This window comes from Ailuropoda melanoleuca, chromosome 2 (genome assembly GCF_002007445.2).
Source record: "Ailuropoda melanoleuca isolate Jingjing chromosome 2, ASM200744v2, whole genome shotgun sequence".
Lineage (NCBI taxonomy): Eukaryota > Metazoa > Chordata > Mammalia > Carnivora > Ursidae > Ailuropoda > Ailuropoda melanoleuca.
The window spans coordinates 101,582,674-101,601,277 of NC_048219.1; the positions used below are offsets into that span (position 1 = coordinate 101,582,674).

Below are 18,604 nucleotides of genomic sequence, written 5' to 3' on the forward strand. Positions count from 1 at the left end.
GCAGATGTTAATTGAGCAACCAGTGAGAAGTAAGCACTGAGGGAGGTGAAGTATTAAACACAGGCCCTGCCCCTCGGGCAGCTGGCACGTGGCCCGGGGAGCAGAAATAGCTCACTAGACCCCAGAGCTTGGTCACCTGCGATGTTTTTGGTTTTGTTTTAAGTAAACAAAGGCTTTTAGCTGAATGGCCAGCCCATGTGAGTGTTGGTCACGTGGGCCCTTCACTTCCCCTTGGTGCCTTTTGCTCCTGGCTCCTCGAGATGCCAGCCAACAGTCCTGATGCTGTAGCCACAAGAATGAAAAGCTCAGTGGCTGCCGTTGGTTTAATGCTTCCACACGACTCGAGCTTATTTCACCAAAAATTGAAGACAGGGGCCTCATGTTGAGGACCCCTGCACAAGAATGACCCCTTAATATGCCCTGTTCTCCACATGAGTCACAGCCGGATAGGGCTGGTCTTGTGTATCCCTCCCCTTGTCACACACAGGCCATGAGCTCCACATTCTGGACAGGTCCTGGGCCAAGCACAGAGATGAGACACATGCACCATTCACCGAGCTCCAGGGCAGCCCGTGATAAATGCCTGAGCGACTGGTCATGAGCAGAAAGCAGAGGGCATTGCAGGAGGAAGAGCAGTGAGGTGTGCAGAGATCCAGGAGTTTTCGTGGGGGGGGGGGTAGGATTGGATTCAAATTGGATCCAAACGGGGAGTTGCATTTGAATAGGCAGAGGTAGATGGGAAGGCCATTTTGGATAAAGTATGATGGTAATTAGCAACTAGAAAGGGCGCAGGGAGGGGACAAGCGTGCTTGTTGGGAAAGGAGTGGACAGGCCTGTCTCTGCAGGAAGGGCAGGCTGGGACCCGCCTTTGGGGAGCCTTGAAGGAAGCCAGAGCAGTAGACTCTCTCCTCCAGAAATGAGCCGTCCAGACGCGGAGCCTCTCCTGCCCTGGCCGTCAGGGATCCGGCAACTCAGCCCTGTTCAGTGAACCCCCCGAGTGAGGTTTGCACTTCATTCTGCGTGAACCTTGCACATGTACTAGTCGGCAGATTCCGACGTGACACATAGAAGCTTACACATGGCAGGCATCTGGGGCGTTCAGTGCAGTCATGGGACATCACGTTCATTCTTAGTTCTCTGATATGTGCGTTAAGCAAATCTGATGCAGACAGACTTAAAAATCGGATGCTGAATTAGCAGCAGCCCTTGGTTTCTGTGGCCGGGCAGGGAGGCCTGTCCCAGAGGCAGGCTGCTCCCAGAGTGGCGCTCCTCTGTGCTGAGTGTGCCCTTCCTGAGCCGTGTACGTCTCCCCTCAGCTCTTCCCACGGCCACAGTCATCTGCGGGTTGATTTTTGAAAGGGCCCCATGAAGTTGAAGCAAGCAACAGCCAGAAAGCAGGTGGCACTCTGAGGGCGGGGGGGAGGACAGCAGTTTGACTGCAGATTATTTCAGGTTCAGGGAAACATCTGTGTTTTCTTGTTGAGAAGCTCCTGGACCCACTCCCTAGCAACGTTTTGAGCCGTTATGAAATTGTCTATTTTTCCAAAGGTGGTAGGGAGGAGGAGTGGGTTATATTTTGGGGTTCGGTAGCCCACCTCCCTGCTATCGAGGAAAGTACGGCACTGACTAATCCAAATTTAAAAGTGAGGGCATTTATTGGACTGTGTTTCCAAAGAATTCCATTTTGGTTTGGTTTCGGTATAGGGAGGTCTCAGAAGATCTCTTTTCCTTTTTTAATCCACAAGGCCTAGTACAGATAACAAGTTCATCCCTGTTCCTTGGACTCATCTTGGATTAGACTGCAGGAGCCAGTTTTGAGAACTCCGTGTTTGCCATCGATGACCCACAGAAGGAATGGTGCCTTTGTGAGGAATTAGGACCATAAGCGTGCCTTACAGTCAGGCCTTAGAGGCTGATGTGATGCCCCAAGGCCCCCTTCATTTCAGAAGCCACTCAGGAGAGTTTTTCCCAGGACATCTTGTGTGCCCAGAGTATGGCTGGGTATTGGGCTAAGCCCACAGACTTTTCTGGAGTTAAAAAAAAAAAAACCAAAACAGCAGGAAACATGCTGAAGTTACTTTTATGAAACGTGTGCTTCTGGAGGAGTGAGGCTTCCCGAGGAAGCATTCAGTTGCCCCTGTTCGGTCAGAGCCATGAGCTTGCTGCCCCGGTACCCTGGCATTCTCCACCAGCCTCAGGGTGGGGCGCCGCCCTCCCTGACATGCGTCTCATGGAGTACATGGGGCTGCCTTGGTCTAAACCAAAATCAGAGCTACTGAGCAGTACAGACTAGACGACCACGAGGCATGTGGGGAGACTTATAGACGTATTTCTTGTTGTCCTTGGCCTGGGTTCAGTCTCATGGGTCCCTGGGGTCAGCTTATTGCACTAGAGGGAGATGCCAAATGTGAGAATGATCCCAAAATGACTTGTCGGGGTCTGTTTCCTTTTTGAACAGAGAGCACATTCCAGGTTTGTCAGGCCTAAGTTCTTGTTAGAGTCTCAAGTGTATGGTTTTCACTGGGTTCTGGTCCGTTGCCCATTTTCTGTGTGTAGCCAGGTCCTGCCAGTGTCTACTGAAGCAGGACCAGGAGGCCGAGGGGCTGCGACAGATAGCAAGCCTTTCTCAGGCTGAGGAAGCACTCCGTGACAAACAGCGTAGCTCTTGGGGGCTCCTGAAACCAGGAGCGGAGGACGGACAAGGCCTCAGGCAGCCCCGTACTACCTCGCGAAGCGCCACCCCCATGACCTCAGGCTGCCTGTTGCCGGCCCAGGTCACATCTGTAGTGACCAAAGCAGGCCTGCCAGCAAAGGCACTTTGGACTGCGAGCAGTGGCCTGTAAACCCAGGCCACCTTGATTCCTGTCTCCTGGGCATGGCCTTGTCTTGCCCTCTCTGCATGTGACTGATGGTCAGTGTATGAGGGAAGCAGACATTCTAGCAATAAACTTTAGCAGGTACTTTGGCTGAGCCTGAGATGCAGAGTTGGCTTGAAGCTTGCTTTGGGGAAGAACATTAAGGAAGCGCTTTACTTGTGTCCAGTGTTGGTTTCAAGGTACAAGCACATCTTACCGCATAGCAGTCCAGCAAAGAGCCCAGCAGGTGAGCTGCCCGCCGTCCATCTGTGTGGCTCGGCACTAGCCAGGTGGGGGGCCTTACACAAGGCATCTTTGGAGCCACCCAGGCCTTCTCTCAGTCCTTTTCCCCAAGTCCAGAGCATTTCTTCTAATAGCACGTGGTGATGGGCTGAAAAACGCCATGTAAAAAAATCATGTTGTCATGGTCCCCACTCTTCTCACGATAAACATGTAAAAGCATTGAGGGGATCTAGTAGCTGGTCTGTGGCTTGCTTGACAATGTGGGGAATACTGTGGGTTTTCCACATCAGCCCTACATCAGTTCCTCAGTTGCACCAAGCTCACTCCTGCCCGTGGCCGTGGTCCCTGCTGCTGCCTCTGCCTGGACCGCCGTCCGTCCAAGGTCACGGGCAGTGGCTTTCCAGGACAGCCTGATCTGCTGCAGACCCATTCAGTGTCGGCCTGCAGCCCTGATCACATTCTGCCCTTTCCCACGCTGTCTCTCTTGGCACATGCTACTGTTTGATCTCTTCATCCTTTGCGAAGTCTGTTGTGTGCCCACCCCCCAGAGTGGGAGAACAGTGAAAGCAGGAGCCAAGTTTGCAGTCTCCCCAGAATCTGGCGTGGGCAAATGGCCAGGAAATTCTGGTTGGATAAAAGAACTTCTTTAGATTGCAACTTTGCATCCCTGTATTAGCAGAGTTTAGAATGAAAACTTTTGTCTAATTTGCATACAGGTGGAGAGTTTGACTCAGCAGCTTGAGAGGATCTCTCAGAGTGTCTTTGTTGGACTCTAACCTCGAAGGTGGGGATGACAGAGGTGTCAGAGGTCTCAAACCTTTCAAAGCAATTACCTTTTACATGGGTTTTTTTCTGCCCAGACGGGGAAAGAGAAAGGGAACACACTAATGTCAGAGATTAGGTCATGAGTCTGTTTTGGCTCAAAATAGGTCATGAACCTAATGGCCACTTGACTGGTTGAAGTGACTCAGCCACATGAACCCAGGAAGTGGGGAGCAGCCCTGGGATGCCGTGTGGGCAAGTACGAACTGTACAAATCCATGGAGGGCAGTTGGGCGATATCTATGAACAGTGCAAATGCACAGACTTCTTGAGCCAGCAATGCTACTTCTAGGAATTTTCCTCATGTACAAGGGTTTTTTACTGCAGCATTATTTGTACTAGCAAAAAGTTGGAAACTACCACCAACATAGGGCAACGGTTAAGTAAATCATAAGGAATCTGTTCAATGGGCTGTTCAATTTGGAAGAACAGAGTCACTCTGTATGTATTGCCATGGGATGATCCCTGAGGCGCATGGCTAAGTGGGGGACAAGAGGCTCTTGGGATACTAGTGTTCGTTTTGAAAGGGGGAGGGGATGGAGCAAAATGTGTCATTGGGTATCCACACGTGTGTGGTGCATGCACGCACATATGTCATGCGTATCTGCTAGCATATGCCTCGACCGTCTCTGGGAGGGTATACAGGAACCTGACCTCTTTGGTTGCCTTTGGGAAGGGGGATGGGAATTGCTTTTCCCTGTATACCTTTTGTACCTTTTGAATTTTATACCATGTACATGTATTATCTATTCAAAAAATAAATTTTTTAAATTTTAATTTGATTTACTTTTCTACAAATAGAAACGTGACAGGAGAGTCTTGTTTGGTAAATCTGCTTTCCTTAGGAATCTAAAGCCCTATGCCCAAAGTATTTGATCTCTCCTTTTCTTGGGTCTTGGGGGAAATAGGGAAGTGGAAAGAGGGCTCTCCTGTTCTGGCAGAACAGCTGTGGGGAGAGGAAGTAGTAAGGACGGTTCTGCTCTGACTGTGTGCCTGTGTTGGGTGGCAGTGAGGGGGACGGGGAGGGGGCAGTGGACTGTGAAGTGGGGTCGCCCCTCTCTCGTGAGGGTCAGAGCACCACCCCTGTTCCTCTGGCTTTTGGGGTACAAAAGATGGAGACGGTACCCCTGAGCCATGGAGACGTCGCTGCTGGTAATCAGTGCAAGGTGCAGGAGAGCTTCTGTTCTTGAAGTTGTTCAGGAAGGACAAGGTGTCCAGAGCAGCCTTCACCATTTTGAGACCATGGGAAGAGACATCCTGACATGCTGAGCCTGGCAGAGTGAAAAGATGGGAAGAGCCTGGCTCCCTGAAGGCATGGTGAGCCTCTTGAACCAACCCAGGGACCACTCGCCCCCATATTTCTTACTCCGTGAGAAAAATAAATCCCTGACAACTCCTTCATTCGACACACAAATATGTGAGCTTCTGTTGTGGGTCAGGCACTGGGAATACAGCAGTGAACAAAGCAGACAGAAGAACTTGCCTTCACTACAGTCCAGCGGGGAAGACCCAGAAGCAAGGTAAGACCGACTGTTATGCTACAGCGCGTGTCGCTTCAGCATGCTGATTGAGGAGCAAGGATCCGGAGTGTCTGGGTTGGTGGTGATTTGCAATTTTATAATGAATAGTTAGGGACTACCTTTACATTCTTTACTGGGAGCTACCTGGGTTTTCATTCTGGAAACTTCACCAGAGCGCCAGTTAACTTGCTGCCTGCCAGAGATGCCTGCTGGCGTACCTCCTGTCAGGGCCTGCTCGGTGTCAGCCTCGCGGTTCCATCCAGGCTTGCCCTAGATGTCCCCAGTGTATCCGCCTCCCAAAATGTCTCCTGTCCCTAATCGCCTCTTTCACCTGACTCTTAGCCACCCTGATTTTCTTTGAAGTCTTTATAAACTGCACATTATTTTACGTGCTTTTATTTTTGTCATGTGAAAAACCAGGTATTGGCTCTATGGTTTAAAAACTATGGGTAGTTTTCTCTGCATGAATATAATATTGATATCCTTTATTTTTTTAAAGATTTTATTTATTTGAGAGCGAGAACACAAGCAGTGGGGAGAGGCAGAGGGAAAGGGAGAAGCAGGCTCCCCACTGAGCAAGGAGCCCAATGTAAGACTCGATCCCAGGATCCTGAGATCATGACCTGAGCCGAAGGCAGATACTTAACTGACTGAGCCACCCAGGCATCCCTGATATTGATATCTTTTAAAGATAATGTTTACATGCTTTCAGCTTCATTCAGGTAAGAAATAAAACATGTTTTGCATTTCCTAGATTTGTGTGCTGTTTTGTTTCGGAAGTTTGAATCGCTAGTGTTTTTATGTCAAAATGCAGTTTGGAAAGAACTTTCTCCATTGTTTGTCTCTTTAGGATATCTGTGTTCTTAGTATTAAGTGAATATAAACACCAAACTGACGACGAGTGAGGGAATGAGCCACCTGGTGAGGGATACCAGTGTGAGGGAGATGCCAGGCAGTGGGGGTGCTGAGTGTAAAGTCCTTGAGGTAGAAGCAGGCCCAGCAGGTGAGTTTTGAGGGGCATGAAGGGCACCTGTGTGGGAAATCACTGGAGGGTTTGGAGATGTCAACAGGGATGCCTTGGGAGCTGTGTTGACCCCAGACCAGGGAAGCAGGGGCAACAGCAGGAGCCCAGATAAGGGATGGCTGATAATCCAGATGAAAATAGACCAGAAACAAAAGTCTGAGAGACTGTGCTTACCCTTTTTATACCACCTGATTTTTCATGTTCTGTTTCACATATGGACCTCTGAATTAATTGTTGCCATTCTTCACTCCCCCAGAACAGACATCTTCTGTGCCCTGGTGGGTGGAATACTCTTCTCCATCCCTTGACTTTGGGCTTTTGCTTGGTCTGTGGGTTGTTAGCGGACTTGCTATGAGCAAAGGTTTGGAAGTGTGCTTGGGTGGTCGGGCTTGCCCACTTGCACGCCTCTCTTGAAAATAACATACTGTGCTGGCCCAAGGAGGTTGAGCGACACATGGAACAGACCTAGACCCAAATAAACTGCTTCTTGAAGCTGGACCCAGAAGAGTCCAGCCTGGATCGGTGAGATCCCAGCCAACTCACAGACATCTCATAAACTCAGACACTTCTCTGTACTACCCAGCGTTAGTGTAGAGGGACCAGGTCAGGGGCCAGAAGAGCAGGCTTCTAGGGATGGTACCCGCGTGGGGATAGATGCTCATGCTGGACAGTAATCATGGTCAGAATCCAAGTTCCCGTTCCACATGCCTGAAGAAACATGGAGGCCATGCTAAAGGGGGGAAAAGAAGCATACTTTATCCATTGTACATGACTACATTATAAAATAATACGATTGGGTTAGCCCCATCCATCCTGCAGACCTGGAACTTTGTGAAATTGGATTCTGACATGAAGATACTCTAGCAAATGAATCTTGACAGGGAAGAGACTAATTCCTCGTACGTCCTCCCACCCCCGTCTTAGTCAGGTACTGCAAGCAGAGAGACTTAAGGCAGAGCAGAGACTTATGCTTATTAAAGAAGTTCCTGCAATGTTCATTATAAATCAGACACTTTGTCAATAGACTGTTATTCTGATACTCTTCTTTAAAGGAATTACAAGTGCAGCCTTACATAGAGTCAGTCATCACCTGATCTGTTTCAAAAATTAAGCATATTGTAATTATAGTGATGGTCAGGGAAGGTCTCCCTAACTGAAAAAAAGGGTCAAGTCTGAAAGATCCAATAGAAGTTGCCACCAAATCAGCAAGCAAGCAATATCCTTTTAAGAAGGGCTCCACATCCGTAATTCCTTCCACCTGGGATGCTGCCATCATGAGCCTACATTAAGTCAAAGCCCAGGCCAAATGAACACAATCATAAAGCATCCTACCCAGTAGGAAGAGTAAACCAAAAAATTCCACAAGTGCCCCCCGCCAACTCTACCTAGGTGCTTCCTCTAAATCTCCCGCCTGGAATCCAACTAGAGCAATGCAAGCAGACCCACTACACCAGGTGCAGGGCTTGTGCTGCAAAATGCAAGCAACCATTGAAACATGGAGTCCAGGCCAACTCCCGTTGAGTTCCCTTCCTTTCCCATGCTTGGATGCAGGCCGACTTGCGTCCAGATCCCAGTTCTGCCATGTACTCATGTGTGACCACAGGCAAGCTACTTACCTTCTTGGAACGGCGTTCAATGAGGACAATACCTACCTCATAGGATAGATGTGGGATTAAATGAGCATTTGTGTATAAAACCCTAGTACAACAGCAACACATGGTAGATGCTCGATGAATAGCATGAAGAGAGGGACAGGGAAGATCTCTAACACCACCTAGTGTGTTTCAACTGATGGGGGAAAATCCCCAGTAGCCCCAGGCTTGAGCTCTAGCCCTTCAAACAACGTGCCCATTCCTTTCTTCCCTGCCTTGGTTCACAGAGGATATGGTGTGGCTTGTAGGAAATTCACAGAAGTTGATGGTAAAATACAAACAGAATAGAAAACACTAGGATAGGGAAAACCTAAGTAAGGATTGGAATTATAGACTGGTTAGAAACCTTCAGCACAAATCAATAGGACGCCAGTTCCTACAGATTCCAAAGTTGGGCTAGAAATGTGGTTCTGTTCTTCCTGATCAAGGGAAAAATGGAAAGAAAATAAAAGTCCTCATTATCATAAGAAAACAATGCCTTCACAAAGAGTGGAACAGATGACTTTACATTTTTATGTGAAATGCATTGACATGTTTCATAAGACCGTTTCTTGAAGTATCTTCCAGTGAAAGAATAAAATTCCAAAATATGACTCCAAGAAGGCTGTCCCAGTCGCTAGCCACAAAGGAACGGTTGGACCACATACTCTTCCCAGCCTGACTTCAGAATCCCTCCCCTCAACAGGGCTGACACAGAGCAAAGTTCGGACTGTGGATGGTCTGAGGTTGTACGGGTCCTCAATTGCAAAAACACAAAGTTTGGTAAACAGGTGGTTTGTAACTCATTCAGTGACAAAATCTGATCTCAGTGCTGCTAGCTATTTTTAGTTTTTCTCACCGTGTAAATATTCATATATTTTACTGCACAGGTGGTGTAGAGACTGCTGCCCCCAGCCCAGCTGGGGGTGTTACCTAATTTATGCAACATACACCATATTGCCTTTGTAACACTTAAAAATGTGTCTAAGTTCCAAAGCCCATCTGGCCCCTAAGATTTTTGGAAAAGGCACTTTGGACCTCTATTCTCTGATAAACCCCGAAGTACATGTCCTCTACAGTATAAGCTTAAAGAATGTCTACATACCTCAGACATCCAGTGAGCCAATGGCAGAGTGGACTGTTTTGTGTCCATTGAAAAACCGAATCAGTAGGCAAGCAGCCCTTCTCCAAAACCAGGGGGACTGTGGCCAGTATGACTTAGTCCGGGTATCCCCCCTCATCCAGGCCTTTGGACTCCTACATACCTGGGCCACGTTTGGTATTTTCAGAAAGGCCAAGATTCACTATGACAGTTTGGGGGTTGTGTTAGAGTCATCCCCGTCTCAATGGCATATGTGTGTGTGTGTGTGTGTCTGTGTGTGTGTGTGATCAATCATGCATATGAATGATTTTGAGCCTAGAAATCAATGCTGCAAAAGTATTTTTATTACACATACAAGTGCATATGGTGAAGTGCTGGGAACATTTCCCATAGCTGCTCTCTCTTGTTCAGAAGCAGAGAAAGGACCCCAGTGGGATCCTCAACACTGGTCAGCTGCACAGTCGAATCACATAGGGAAGCTTTAAAAAGCACTCCTGCCTGGATCTCACCCCCCAGAAATTCCAGTGTAATTGGTCCAAAGGACAATCTAAGCATCCAGCACGGCCTCTCATGATGAAGAAAGAACTCAATAATATAAATTATCAGACTTCTCTGAAAGTCCCATTCAGTAGGTATGGGATGCACTAGACACTTTTTTAAAAAGCCAACATTTGGGGCGCCTGGGTGGTACAGCGGTTAAGCGTCTGCCTTCGGCTCAGGGCGTGATCCCGGCGTTACGGGATCGAGCCCCACATCAGGCTCCTCTGCTATGAGCCTGCTGCTTCCTCTCCCACTCCCCCTGCTTGTGTGCCCTCTCTCGCTGGCTGTCTCTATCTCTGTTGAATAAATAAATAAAATCTTTAAAAAAAAAATAAAAAATAAAAAGCCAACATTCGCATGATTCCCATCTCCCAAATTGGGATACACCACCTTGGNAGTTCCAAAGCCCATCTGGCCCCTAAGATTTTTGGAAAAGGCACTTTGGACCTCTATTCTCTGATAAACCCCGAAGTACATGTCCTCTACAGTATAAGCTTAAAGAATGTCTACATACCTCAGACATCCAGTGAGCCAATGGCAGAGTGGACTGTTTTGTGTCCATTGAAAAACCGAATCAGTAGGCAAGCAGCCCTTCTCCAAAACCAGGGGGACTGTGGCCAGTATGACTTAGTCCGGGTATCCCCCCTCATCCAGGCCTTTGGACTCCTACATACCTGGGCCACATTTGGTATTTTCAGGAAGGCCAAGATTCACTATGACAGTTTGGGGGTTGTGTTAGCAGTCATCCCCGTCTCAATGGCATATGTGTGTGTGTGTGTGTGTGTGTGTGTGTGTGTGTGCGTGTGTGTGTGTGAGATCAATCATGCAAATGAATGATTTTGAGCCTAGAAATCAATGCTGCAAAAGTATTTTTATTACACATACAAGTGCATATGGTGAAGTGCTGGGAACATTTCCCATAGCTGCTCTCTCTTGTTCAGAAGCAGAGAAAGGACCCCAGTGGGATCCTCAACACTGGTCAGCTGCACAGTCGAATCACATAGGGAAGCTTTAAAAAGCACTCCTGCCTGGATCTCACCCCCCAGAAATTCCAGTGTAATTGGTCCAAAGGACAATCTAAGCATCCAGCACGGCCTCTCATGATGAAGAAAGAACTCAATAATATAAATTATCAGACTTCTCTGAAAGTCCCATTCAGTAGGTATGGGTTGCACTAGACGCTTTTTTAAAAAGCCAACATTCGCATTATTCCCATCTCCCAAATTGGGATACACCACCTTGAACACTGGGGAAGGTAAGTTGAATCAGGTGGATACGGGATGGGGGCTATTTCACAAAGGAGTGGGCCCCAAAACAGGCCACTGGGGCTCTGTGCTGACGGATCCCCTCGGAGGAATAGGGTATTAAATAAAGGAAAGGCAAGTCATCTTCGACTGTCGTGTCCATTCCGACCAGTAGCCAGAGCGCGGTCTGAAACGGATCCTGAGGCAGAGGTCCTGCTCGGCGCAGAAACGGGCCACGAGCGAATGCACACTTGCCGCGCATGCGCGGTCTTTCCCGGGGAGCCTTTGGCACTGCCNTCAACACTGGTCAGCTGCACAGTGGAATCACATAGGGAAGCTTTAAAAAGCACTCCTGCCTGGATCTCACCCCCCAGAAATTCCAGTGTAATTGGTCCAAAGGACAATCTAAGCATCCAGCACGGCCTCTCATGATGAAGAAAGAACTCAATAATATAAATTATCAGACTTCTCTGAAAGTCCCATTCAGTAGGTATGGGTTGCACTAGACGCTTTTTTAAAAAGCCAACATTCGCATGATTCCCATCTCCCAAATTGGGATACACCACCTTGGACACTGGGGAAGGTAAGTTGAATCAGGTGGATACGGGATGGGGGCTATTTCACAAAGGAGTGGGCCCCAAAACAGGCCACTGGGGCTCTGTGCTGACGGATCCCCTCGGAGGAATAGGGTATTAAATAAAGGAAAGGCAAGTCATCTTCGACTGTCGTGTCCATTCCGACCAGTAGCCAGAGCGCGGTCTGAAACGGATCCTGAGGCAGAGGTCCTGCTCGGCGCAGAAACGGGCCACGAGCGAATGCACGCTTGCCGCGCATGCGCGGTCTTTCCCGGGGAGCCTTTGGCACTGCGGCTCCTACAGGCCAGGCCCCATAGCGCGGCTTCCCCGTCATCAGCCCCCTCTGCGGTGGGGCAAGGCTCCCAGATGCCTGGGGCGGGGAGAAATACCAGTTCCCTGCCCACACCCCGACCTGCGTGTCTCTCCAAGCCCCGGGTTTATCTCTGCTTGCTGAAGAGGCTCCTGAAGGCGTTGTTGTAGTTCTTGTTGAATGCTGTGTAAATCAGCGGGTTAAAGAAAGAATTGGAGTAGCCAAGCCACAAGAAGATGCTCTTCCAGATGGGGGGCAGGCTGCAGGCACAGAGGGGGCTGATGAGCTCCGCCAGGAAGAAGGGGATCCAGCACAGCACAAACACGCCAATGAGGATGCCCACCATCACGGCCGCCCGCTTCTCCTTCTGCTCCCGCCACGAGTCCCCGCTCATCTGAAAGGCCACTACCGGCCGACGCGCCGTGAACACCATCTCAGCCTCCTGAGGGGCCTCCTTCACCTTGGAACAAAGGAAACGGGCGGTTAACACATTACACCTGACGTTGGGTGATAAAGCAGCGCGGGGCTGCTCCAGGGTGGCCCACACCTCTCCCGCAGCCTCAGTCAACATGCGCGGATACTACAAGCCACCCAAAATGGCAGCTGAAACCGTCCTGAAACTGTAGGTTAAAATAAGCCCTGAAGGGGGCGCCTGGGAGGCTCAGTCGGTGAAGTGTCTGCCTTCGGCTTGGGTCATAATCCTGGGGTCCTGGAATCGAGTCCCGCATCGGGCTCCCTCCTCGGCGGGGAGCCTGCCTCTCCCTCTCCCTCTCCCGCGGCCCCTGCTTGTGCTCGCTCTCTCTCTGTCAAATAAATGAATAAAATCTTTAAAAAAAAAAAAAACAAACAAACGCTGAAGGTTCTTCCTGGATTGAGAGTGGTGGTCTCCACAATGTCAGATAAAAAGATATAAAAAGGGAGGGAGGCAGGTAAGACCAGGAGCCTCAGTGTCAGACTCTGGCTCAAGTCCCAGTCCCAGGGGCCAAACCCCCTTCCCCATCTGTGAAGCCAGGAGACAAAGTCCTCTCCCCCCACCGCTGTAAGGCCACTGTGGAGGTGCACTAGGAATGTGCGGGATGCCCAGCACAGCTCCTGGCGCATGCACCCATTCGATACTCATGGAGTGGGCTGGGGGCTGAGAGTAGGACCCCAAAGAACACAGATCCCAGCCCAGGCCCAAAGTTCGCAGCTGGCAAGGCAGACTATAAGCCTCAATATTGCAAGGAGTGCGACAACGATGTGCTAAAGGGACTCTGTTTAGATTCTGGAGTAGTTCTGTACCGCCGAGCTTTAAAAAGACAACAGTAAATGCCTTTGTGGTAATAACTCAGTGCCATTCAAGGAGCCTGCGGCGTGCTGCCCATCCTGTCACCCCCATCCTTCGGTCAGTCCTGGTCACCTCTCGGGTCTCAGCTTAGAGGCCACCAACCCTCTCAGGGTGGCCTTTTGGACCCTCCAAACTCAAACATGTCTCCCTGTTTGGTACCCCTGTCTCCTTGTCCGTAGCAGTTCGTGCGATTGTGACTATCACACCTGTCCCCCCACGCTGGGCCAAGCTGAACCGGGGCTGAGTCTGTGGCATCCTTGTACACACAGCTGCCCCCCAGCGGCACCTGGCGCCTGGCCGGTGCTCGGGTAACAGCTGCTGAATGAACCAGTGATCACGACGACAGCGCAGGCTGCACCTGCGTTTCCCTTCCTCCCCTGCTGCTGCCAGCCATGGCCACAGATGCTGGTGGCGCACGGGGCGAGAGGCATCTGGCTTAGACACACTGGGAGCAGCTGGCAGGACAGCCCCACGACCCATGACCATGGAGCGCTACACGGGCCCGCAGCACGCTCACCGGCTGCTCTCACTGGGTCAGGACGGCCAGAGCCCAGAGGAGGACTGGCCCCCAGGTGGCCTGACCTCAGCCTTGGAGTTCAGTGTCTTCCGCTACTCCCCCCACCACTCCGGCTCCTTTAGTTGGAAAGTCACTACATCAGCCTGAAAACAGAACATGGAGATGTGGACAAAGAAGAGTCCTCTCCTTTGCCAGCACACGCCTGGCCTCCTCCCGCCCGCCCCTTGGAGAGACAATGACAAGGCAAGTGATGCCAGCAAAGGAACAGACAGCCTTTGCCCCTCCCCGCCCTGCAGCCCCATAGAGGCAGCCAGAGCCCCTCTGATGAGCCCTTCCGAGGTTTGCTGGGCCCCACGGGCGGGTGTGAGCCCCATGTCCCCATTCCCCTCTAGAAGAGACCGCACTGACCAATTCCCTCCTAGTGGACCATCAAGTCACCAAACAAGTCGGAGCCACAAAAATGTGCCACCCTGAAACCACCTCGTGAATACTGAGCAGTCTCTTGGGGGAGGAAACAGTGTCCCCAGAGCAGGAGCAGAAGCAGAAGGTGGCGTGTTTGTTTTCCTTCCTCCAGGCTCAGTCATGGGCATTTTTCCAGCCACTTCTCTGCTGACCTAAGTGGCCTCCCAGGCACTTGAGTCCTTCCTCCTGGGTAAGGGAAATTCCAGAGCCTTATTATGCTATTGAGGTAAAAAAAAATTGGGTGATTTCAGTTCAAAAGTTCTCCTGGGGGAAGAGAAACAGAAAAGGCAAGTTCACTGATTAGGTTGGTTTAAGGACCTGGCCTCGCTCCACTCCAGCACAGCATCTGTTTGCCAGAAGCCTGTGTTCTTAGTTTTCCACCTGAGCCTGCTACCCCCCATACAGACAGAGACACTGGAAGACTGTGGAATCTTTCCAGAAATGGCTTCAAAGAAACCGAGTCAGCCTGGGATGATGATTCCGGTTTGCAAGGAGACTGACTAGCTTGGCTTTTGTCATTTGAAATGGGATATTCAATAGAAAGCCGAAGGAGGCTAAGACCAGCCCCAGAGAAGTTACTATACAATGGACACTACGCAGAGTCTCGTAAGGGATGACTTGAATTCATTCTCGCATCAAACTTTTGAGGTATTGTTATCTCCATGTTAGAGCTGAGAAAACACTCTGCGATGTTAAATACCTTGTCCAAGATCACCCAGTTGCTTATGGTAAGAGCTGGAAGTCCAACGGGAGTGTTGAACCAGAGACCACATTCTGAATCCCTATCTGTTCTGCGCCTTCAGGAAAGGTGACTGATCTGGATGGGTGCCAGCGGAATCTCCTTCTTCTCCCTCTTCTTCTTCTTCTCCTTCCTCCTCCTCCCCCCCTCCTTCTTCCAAAGATTTTATTTATTTATTTATTTGAGAGAGAGCGAGCATGAGTGGGGGGGAGGGGCAGAAGGCAAGGGAGAAGCAGACTCCTCACTGAGCAGAGAGCCCAATGTGGGGCTGGATCCCAGGACCCCAAGATCACGACCTGAGCTGAAGGCAGACACTTAACCGACTGAGCCACCCCGGTGCCCCAACAGAATCTATTTTAAGAATATTTATGCTTGAGATTTTTTTCAGCATGGACATGTATGGCTTCCTGGTGATTTCTAGGGTCTCTGGCCACCAGCTCTGGGGCCATCCCTGAGCTTCTCCATCTTTCCTCTTTGGTCTTTGCTCTCCTCAGCCACTTCACCCCGACTTCCCTCTGCACAGCTGTCTAAACACTGACCATCCAGGCTCAAAGGGGCCTCTGACCTCTGGCTAGAATCCCCCCTAATCTGCAGGGAAGGGTACAGGGCTGTTGGATGAACACACCCGGTAGTACCTGGCATTTTGGGGTCTTTCAGTAAAAGGAAAGGTGCTCTGAATACACCGAAGTTTGGAGACACCAAATGCCACTGCCAAGGCCACACAAGCAGGGGAAAGCAGAACCAAGGTGCCTGCCTGGTTGGGCCGGTTCCAGGGCTGTATGGCTTCTGTCTGCCATGCCGAGATGGGACCCAAAAGATGAGTTTACCTTAACATCTCCATAGAATCTGAGGCTTTTTCATCCAAAATTAATTAAGGACCAAATCTGCCATACTATATATGCTTAGACATCTATTAACCACCTACTGTGTGTATGGGGACTCTGTGGTAGCATTTCCCGTCAAGTCCCAATTTGAAATATTCTGTCCCACTGTTCCCATCAGTACTCCTAGGCCAGGGCACAGATTCTGAATTGTTCAGAATACTGTGTCACCACCGACAGGCCAGGAGGGCAGGGCCCATGAGTGTCCTGTCCCCTGAAGAGTCCCTAGCACCTAGCATCATGTATGGCATATAGTAAAAACAAAATCTGTATTGAATTAGGAGATGCTTGAGGGAGACGATTCTCTCCAAGTCTCTTGCATTTCTGCACATTTTGCTACCGAAGACTGGCTTATCAAGGATGTTTGTAAAGCAAACGACCTTGGAGGATAGAGATAGTGTCTCCCAGTGGAAAAGCAGGCAGCTTGGCTTGCAGCCCATTATCAAAGATTCAGGTTTCCCAAGAGCAGAAGGCAGGTTTATTGATTGTCAAACACTGGGCAATACGATTTGAGTTCTCTCATCTAGGAGCTTCTCTGCTGTGATGCAAATCCATCTGGGCCGCTCCAGGTCACTCCCGCGGGAGCTTGAGGGAAAGGGGAACCAGTGTAACAATGCAGCTCGTGTGGGCCTGTGCACCATGAGTGATAAAGCCCTTTGACTCTGATTAGGAGTCCCCTGCCTCCTGCCAGCACCCAGCACGCTGTGGCAGGCTGACCTGTTCGCTTGCAAGCAGGGTGAAAGCTTGGATCTTCCCGGTTCCTGACAGAGGTCTGGCCCGTGACTAGGTGGCTCCCCCCACCCTCTTACTCAGTAAGAACAGCAACCAGTAAGGGAGGAACAAGGAAGCCAGGCTCAGAGCAAGTTTGTGGTGAGCTAGGATTCTGATCAGGGCCCCCATTCCCTCATTTCTACATCTCTAACCATGCACAGCCTGTCTGTGCTGTGGGCTGACTGCGAGGGGCACGTGGGAGGACCGCCTAAACCTCAACTTCCCGTCCCTCGTCCCTTCCTTCTTCTCTAATAAAAAAATAATCCAGCTGCCACAGAAAGAACCCACAAACATGTGTAGTCCTCTAATGCTGTCAATTAAACATCCTAATAAGAAATAGGAGAGGGAAGCAAAAAGAAGAAAGATGATCCTAATTACTTGTGGAACAAACATAGCAGTTTCCGCTGTGACCCCACGGGTCAGGCATCCAGTATGGCGGCGAGACTCTTTGCAAGGCTGGTGTTGGGGCGACCACACTGATCCTGGTGATGAAGCAAGCCCTACCACATCTGAGAGGGAGAGAGGACATGGGGAGATTTCTGACTCTGGCTGAAGGCCATCTGGATTATAGCTGGAATTCCCCGTTTCTAACCAGAGCTTGGCAGGTCAGGACCTGGAATAGCTGGGGCTCCAATCTCACTGCCCAGGGTTCACTGAGATAACCAAGCTCCATGTGCATTTCCCAAGGGCACTCTAAGGAGATAACTAGCCAAAATAGCCCGTCAAAGTGAAACTGTCTAGCATGTCTGACAAACTAGATCAGGAAATTTTCTCAGCTGCTTCTCTTGTACGAAAAGAAAAGAGAAAAGAAGAGAAGAGAAAAAAGAAAAGAGAAGAGAAAAAAGAGAGGAGAAGAGAAAAGGAAAGAAAAGAAAAAAAAGAGAAGAGAAGAGAAGAAAGAAAAGAAAAGAAAAGAAAAGAAAAGAAAAGAAAAGAAAAGAAAAGAAAAAAGAAAAACGAAACACAGGAAGCTTTTTTACAAAAAAAAAAAATAAGCAGAGCATGCTGGGCTTGGANGCACTCTAAGGAGATAACTAGCCAAAATAGCCCGTCAAAGTGAAACTGTCTAGCATGTCTGACAAACTAGATCAGGAAATTTTCTCAGCTGCTTCTCTTGTACGAAAAGAAAAGAGAAAAGAAGAGAAGAGAAAAAAGAAAAGAGAAAAAAGAGAGGAGAAGAGAAAAGGAAAGAAAAGAAAAAAAGAAGAGAAGAGAAGAGAAGAGNGAAATTTTCTCAGCTGCTTCTCTTGTACGAAAAGAAAAGAGAAAAGAAGAGAAGAGAAAAAAGAAAAGAGAAGAGAAAAAAGAGAGGAGAAGAGAAAAGGAAAGAAAAGAAAAAAAAGAGAAGAGAAGAGAAGAAAGAAAAGAAAAGAAAAGAAAAGAAAAGAAAGAAAAATGAAACACAGGAAGATTTTACAAAAAAAAAAAAAGCAGAGCATGCTGGGCTTGGAAAAAAAGTGACTTTTCCTTCAGTGTAATCATATTCACAACAGAGTATAGAGTACAGAAAATTTCCTGATCTAGTTTGTCAGACATGCTTGACAGTTTCTGTTCATTTTGGGTGTGATCATAACATAAGGTACAATTGCTATCATTCTTGTCTTTGGAGAACATGGATTTTTGTGGGGAGGTTGGTCACCGCGGATTGGCTAAGGATCCACTGGAGCCAATGCTGAGAAGGGGACTACATCTGTGTTTTCTGCTCTAATACCATTTGATCTGAAGTCAAACCCATTTACGAGTGGATGCCAGTGGAAGGGCTTCTGTTGAGGCAAGAGTTCATACCCTGAAATCCCTGGAAGCCCAGGCCAGAGAGTCTTGGAACAGGGCGGGGCAGGGCGGAGGGAGTAATGGAAAGAAGGGAGGCTTTGCCTTTTGCATAGGTATTGTCCGGACTCAGTGTTCTGATTTGCCTCCCTTGGGGGCCTGCCCGGACAACGACAGCCCTGTCTCAGAGAGTCACAGTTACTAGCACACTGTGGGTTCCATCTCGCAGAAAAGCCAGGGGGAAGGAAGGCTCAGCGTCACTCTTCAGAGATGG

The 18,604-nt window shown here is 49.3% G+C and overlaps 1 protein-coding gene across 1 annotated transcript in view; it reads right to left on the reverse strand.

Moving 5' to 3' along the window:
- Window positions 1-11,510: 11,510 nt before the first annotated feature.
- The window catches only part of LOC100467594 (5-hydroxytryptamine receptor 5B-like), a 14,448-nt gene continuing 7,354 nt past the window's right edge, over window positions 11,511-18,604 (reverse strand). The window contains 1 exon segment of the mRNA XM_034654429.1: window positions 11,511-12,326. Coding sequence (XP_034510320.1) covers window positions 11,994-12,326 — 333 coding nt within the window. The 3' untranslated portion in view covers window positions 11,511-11,993.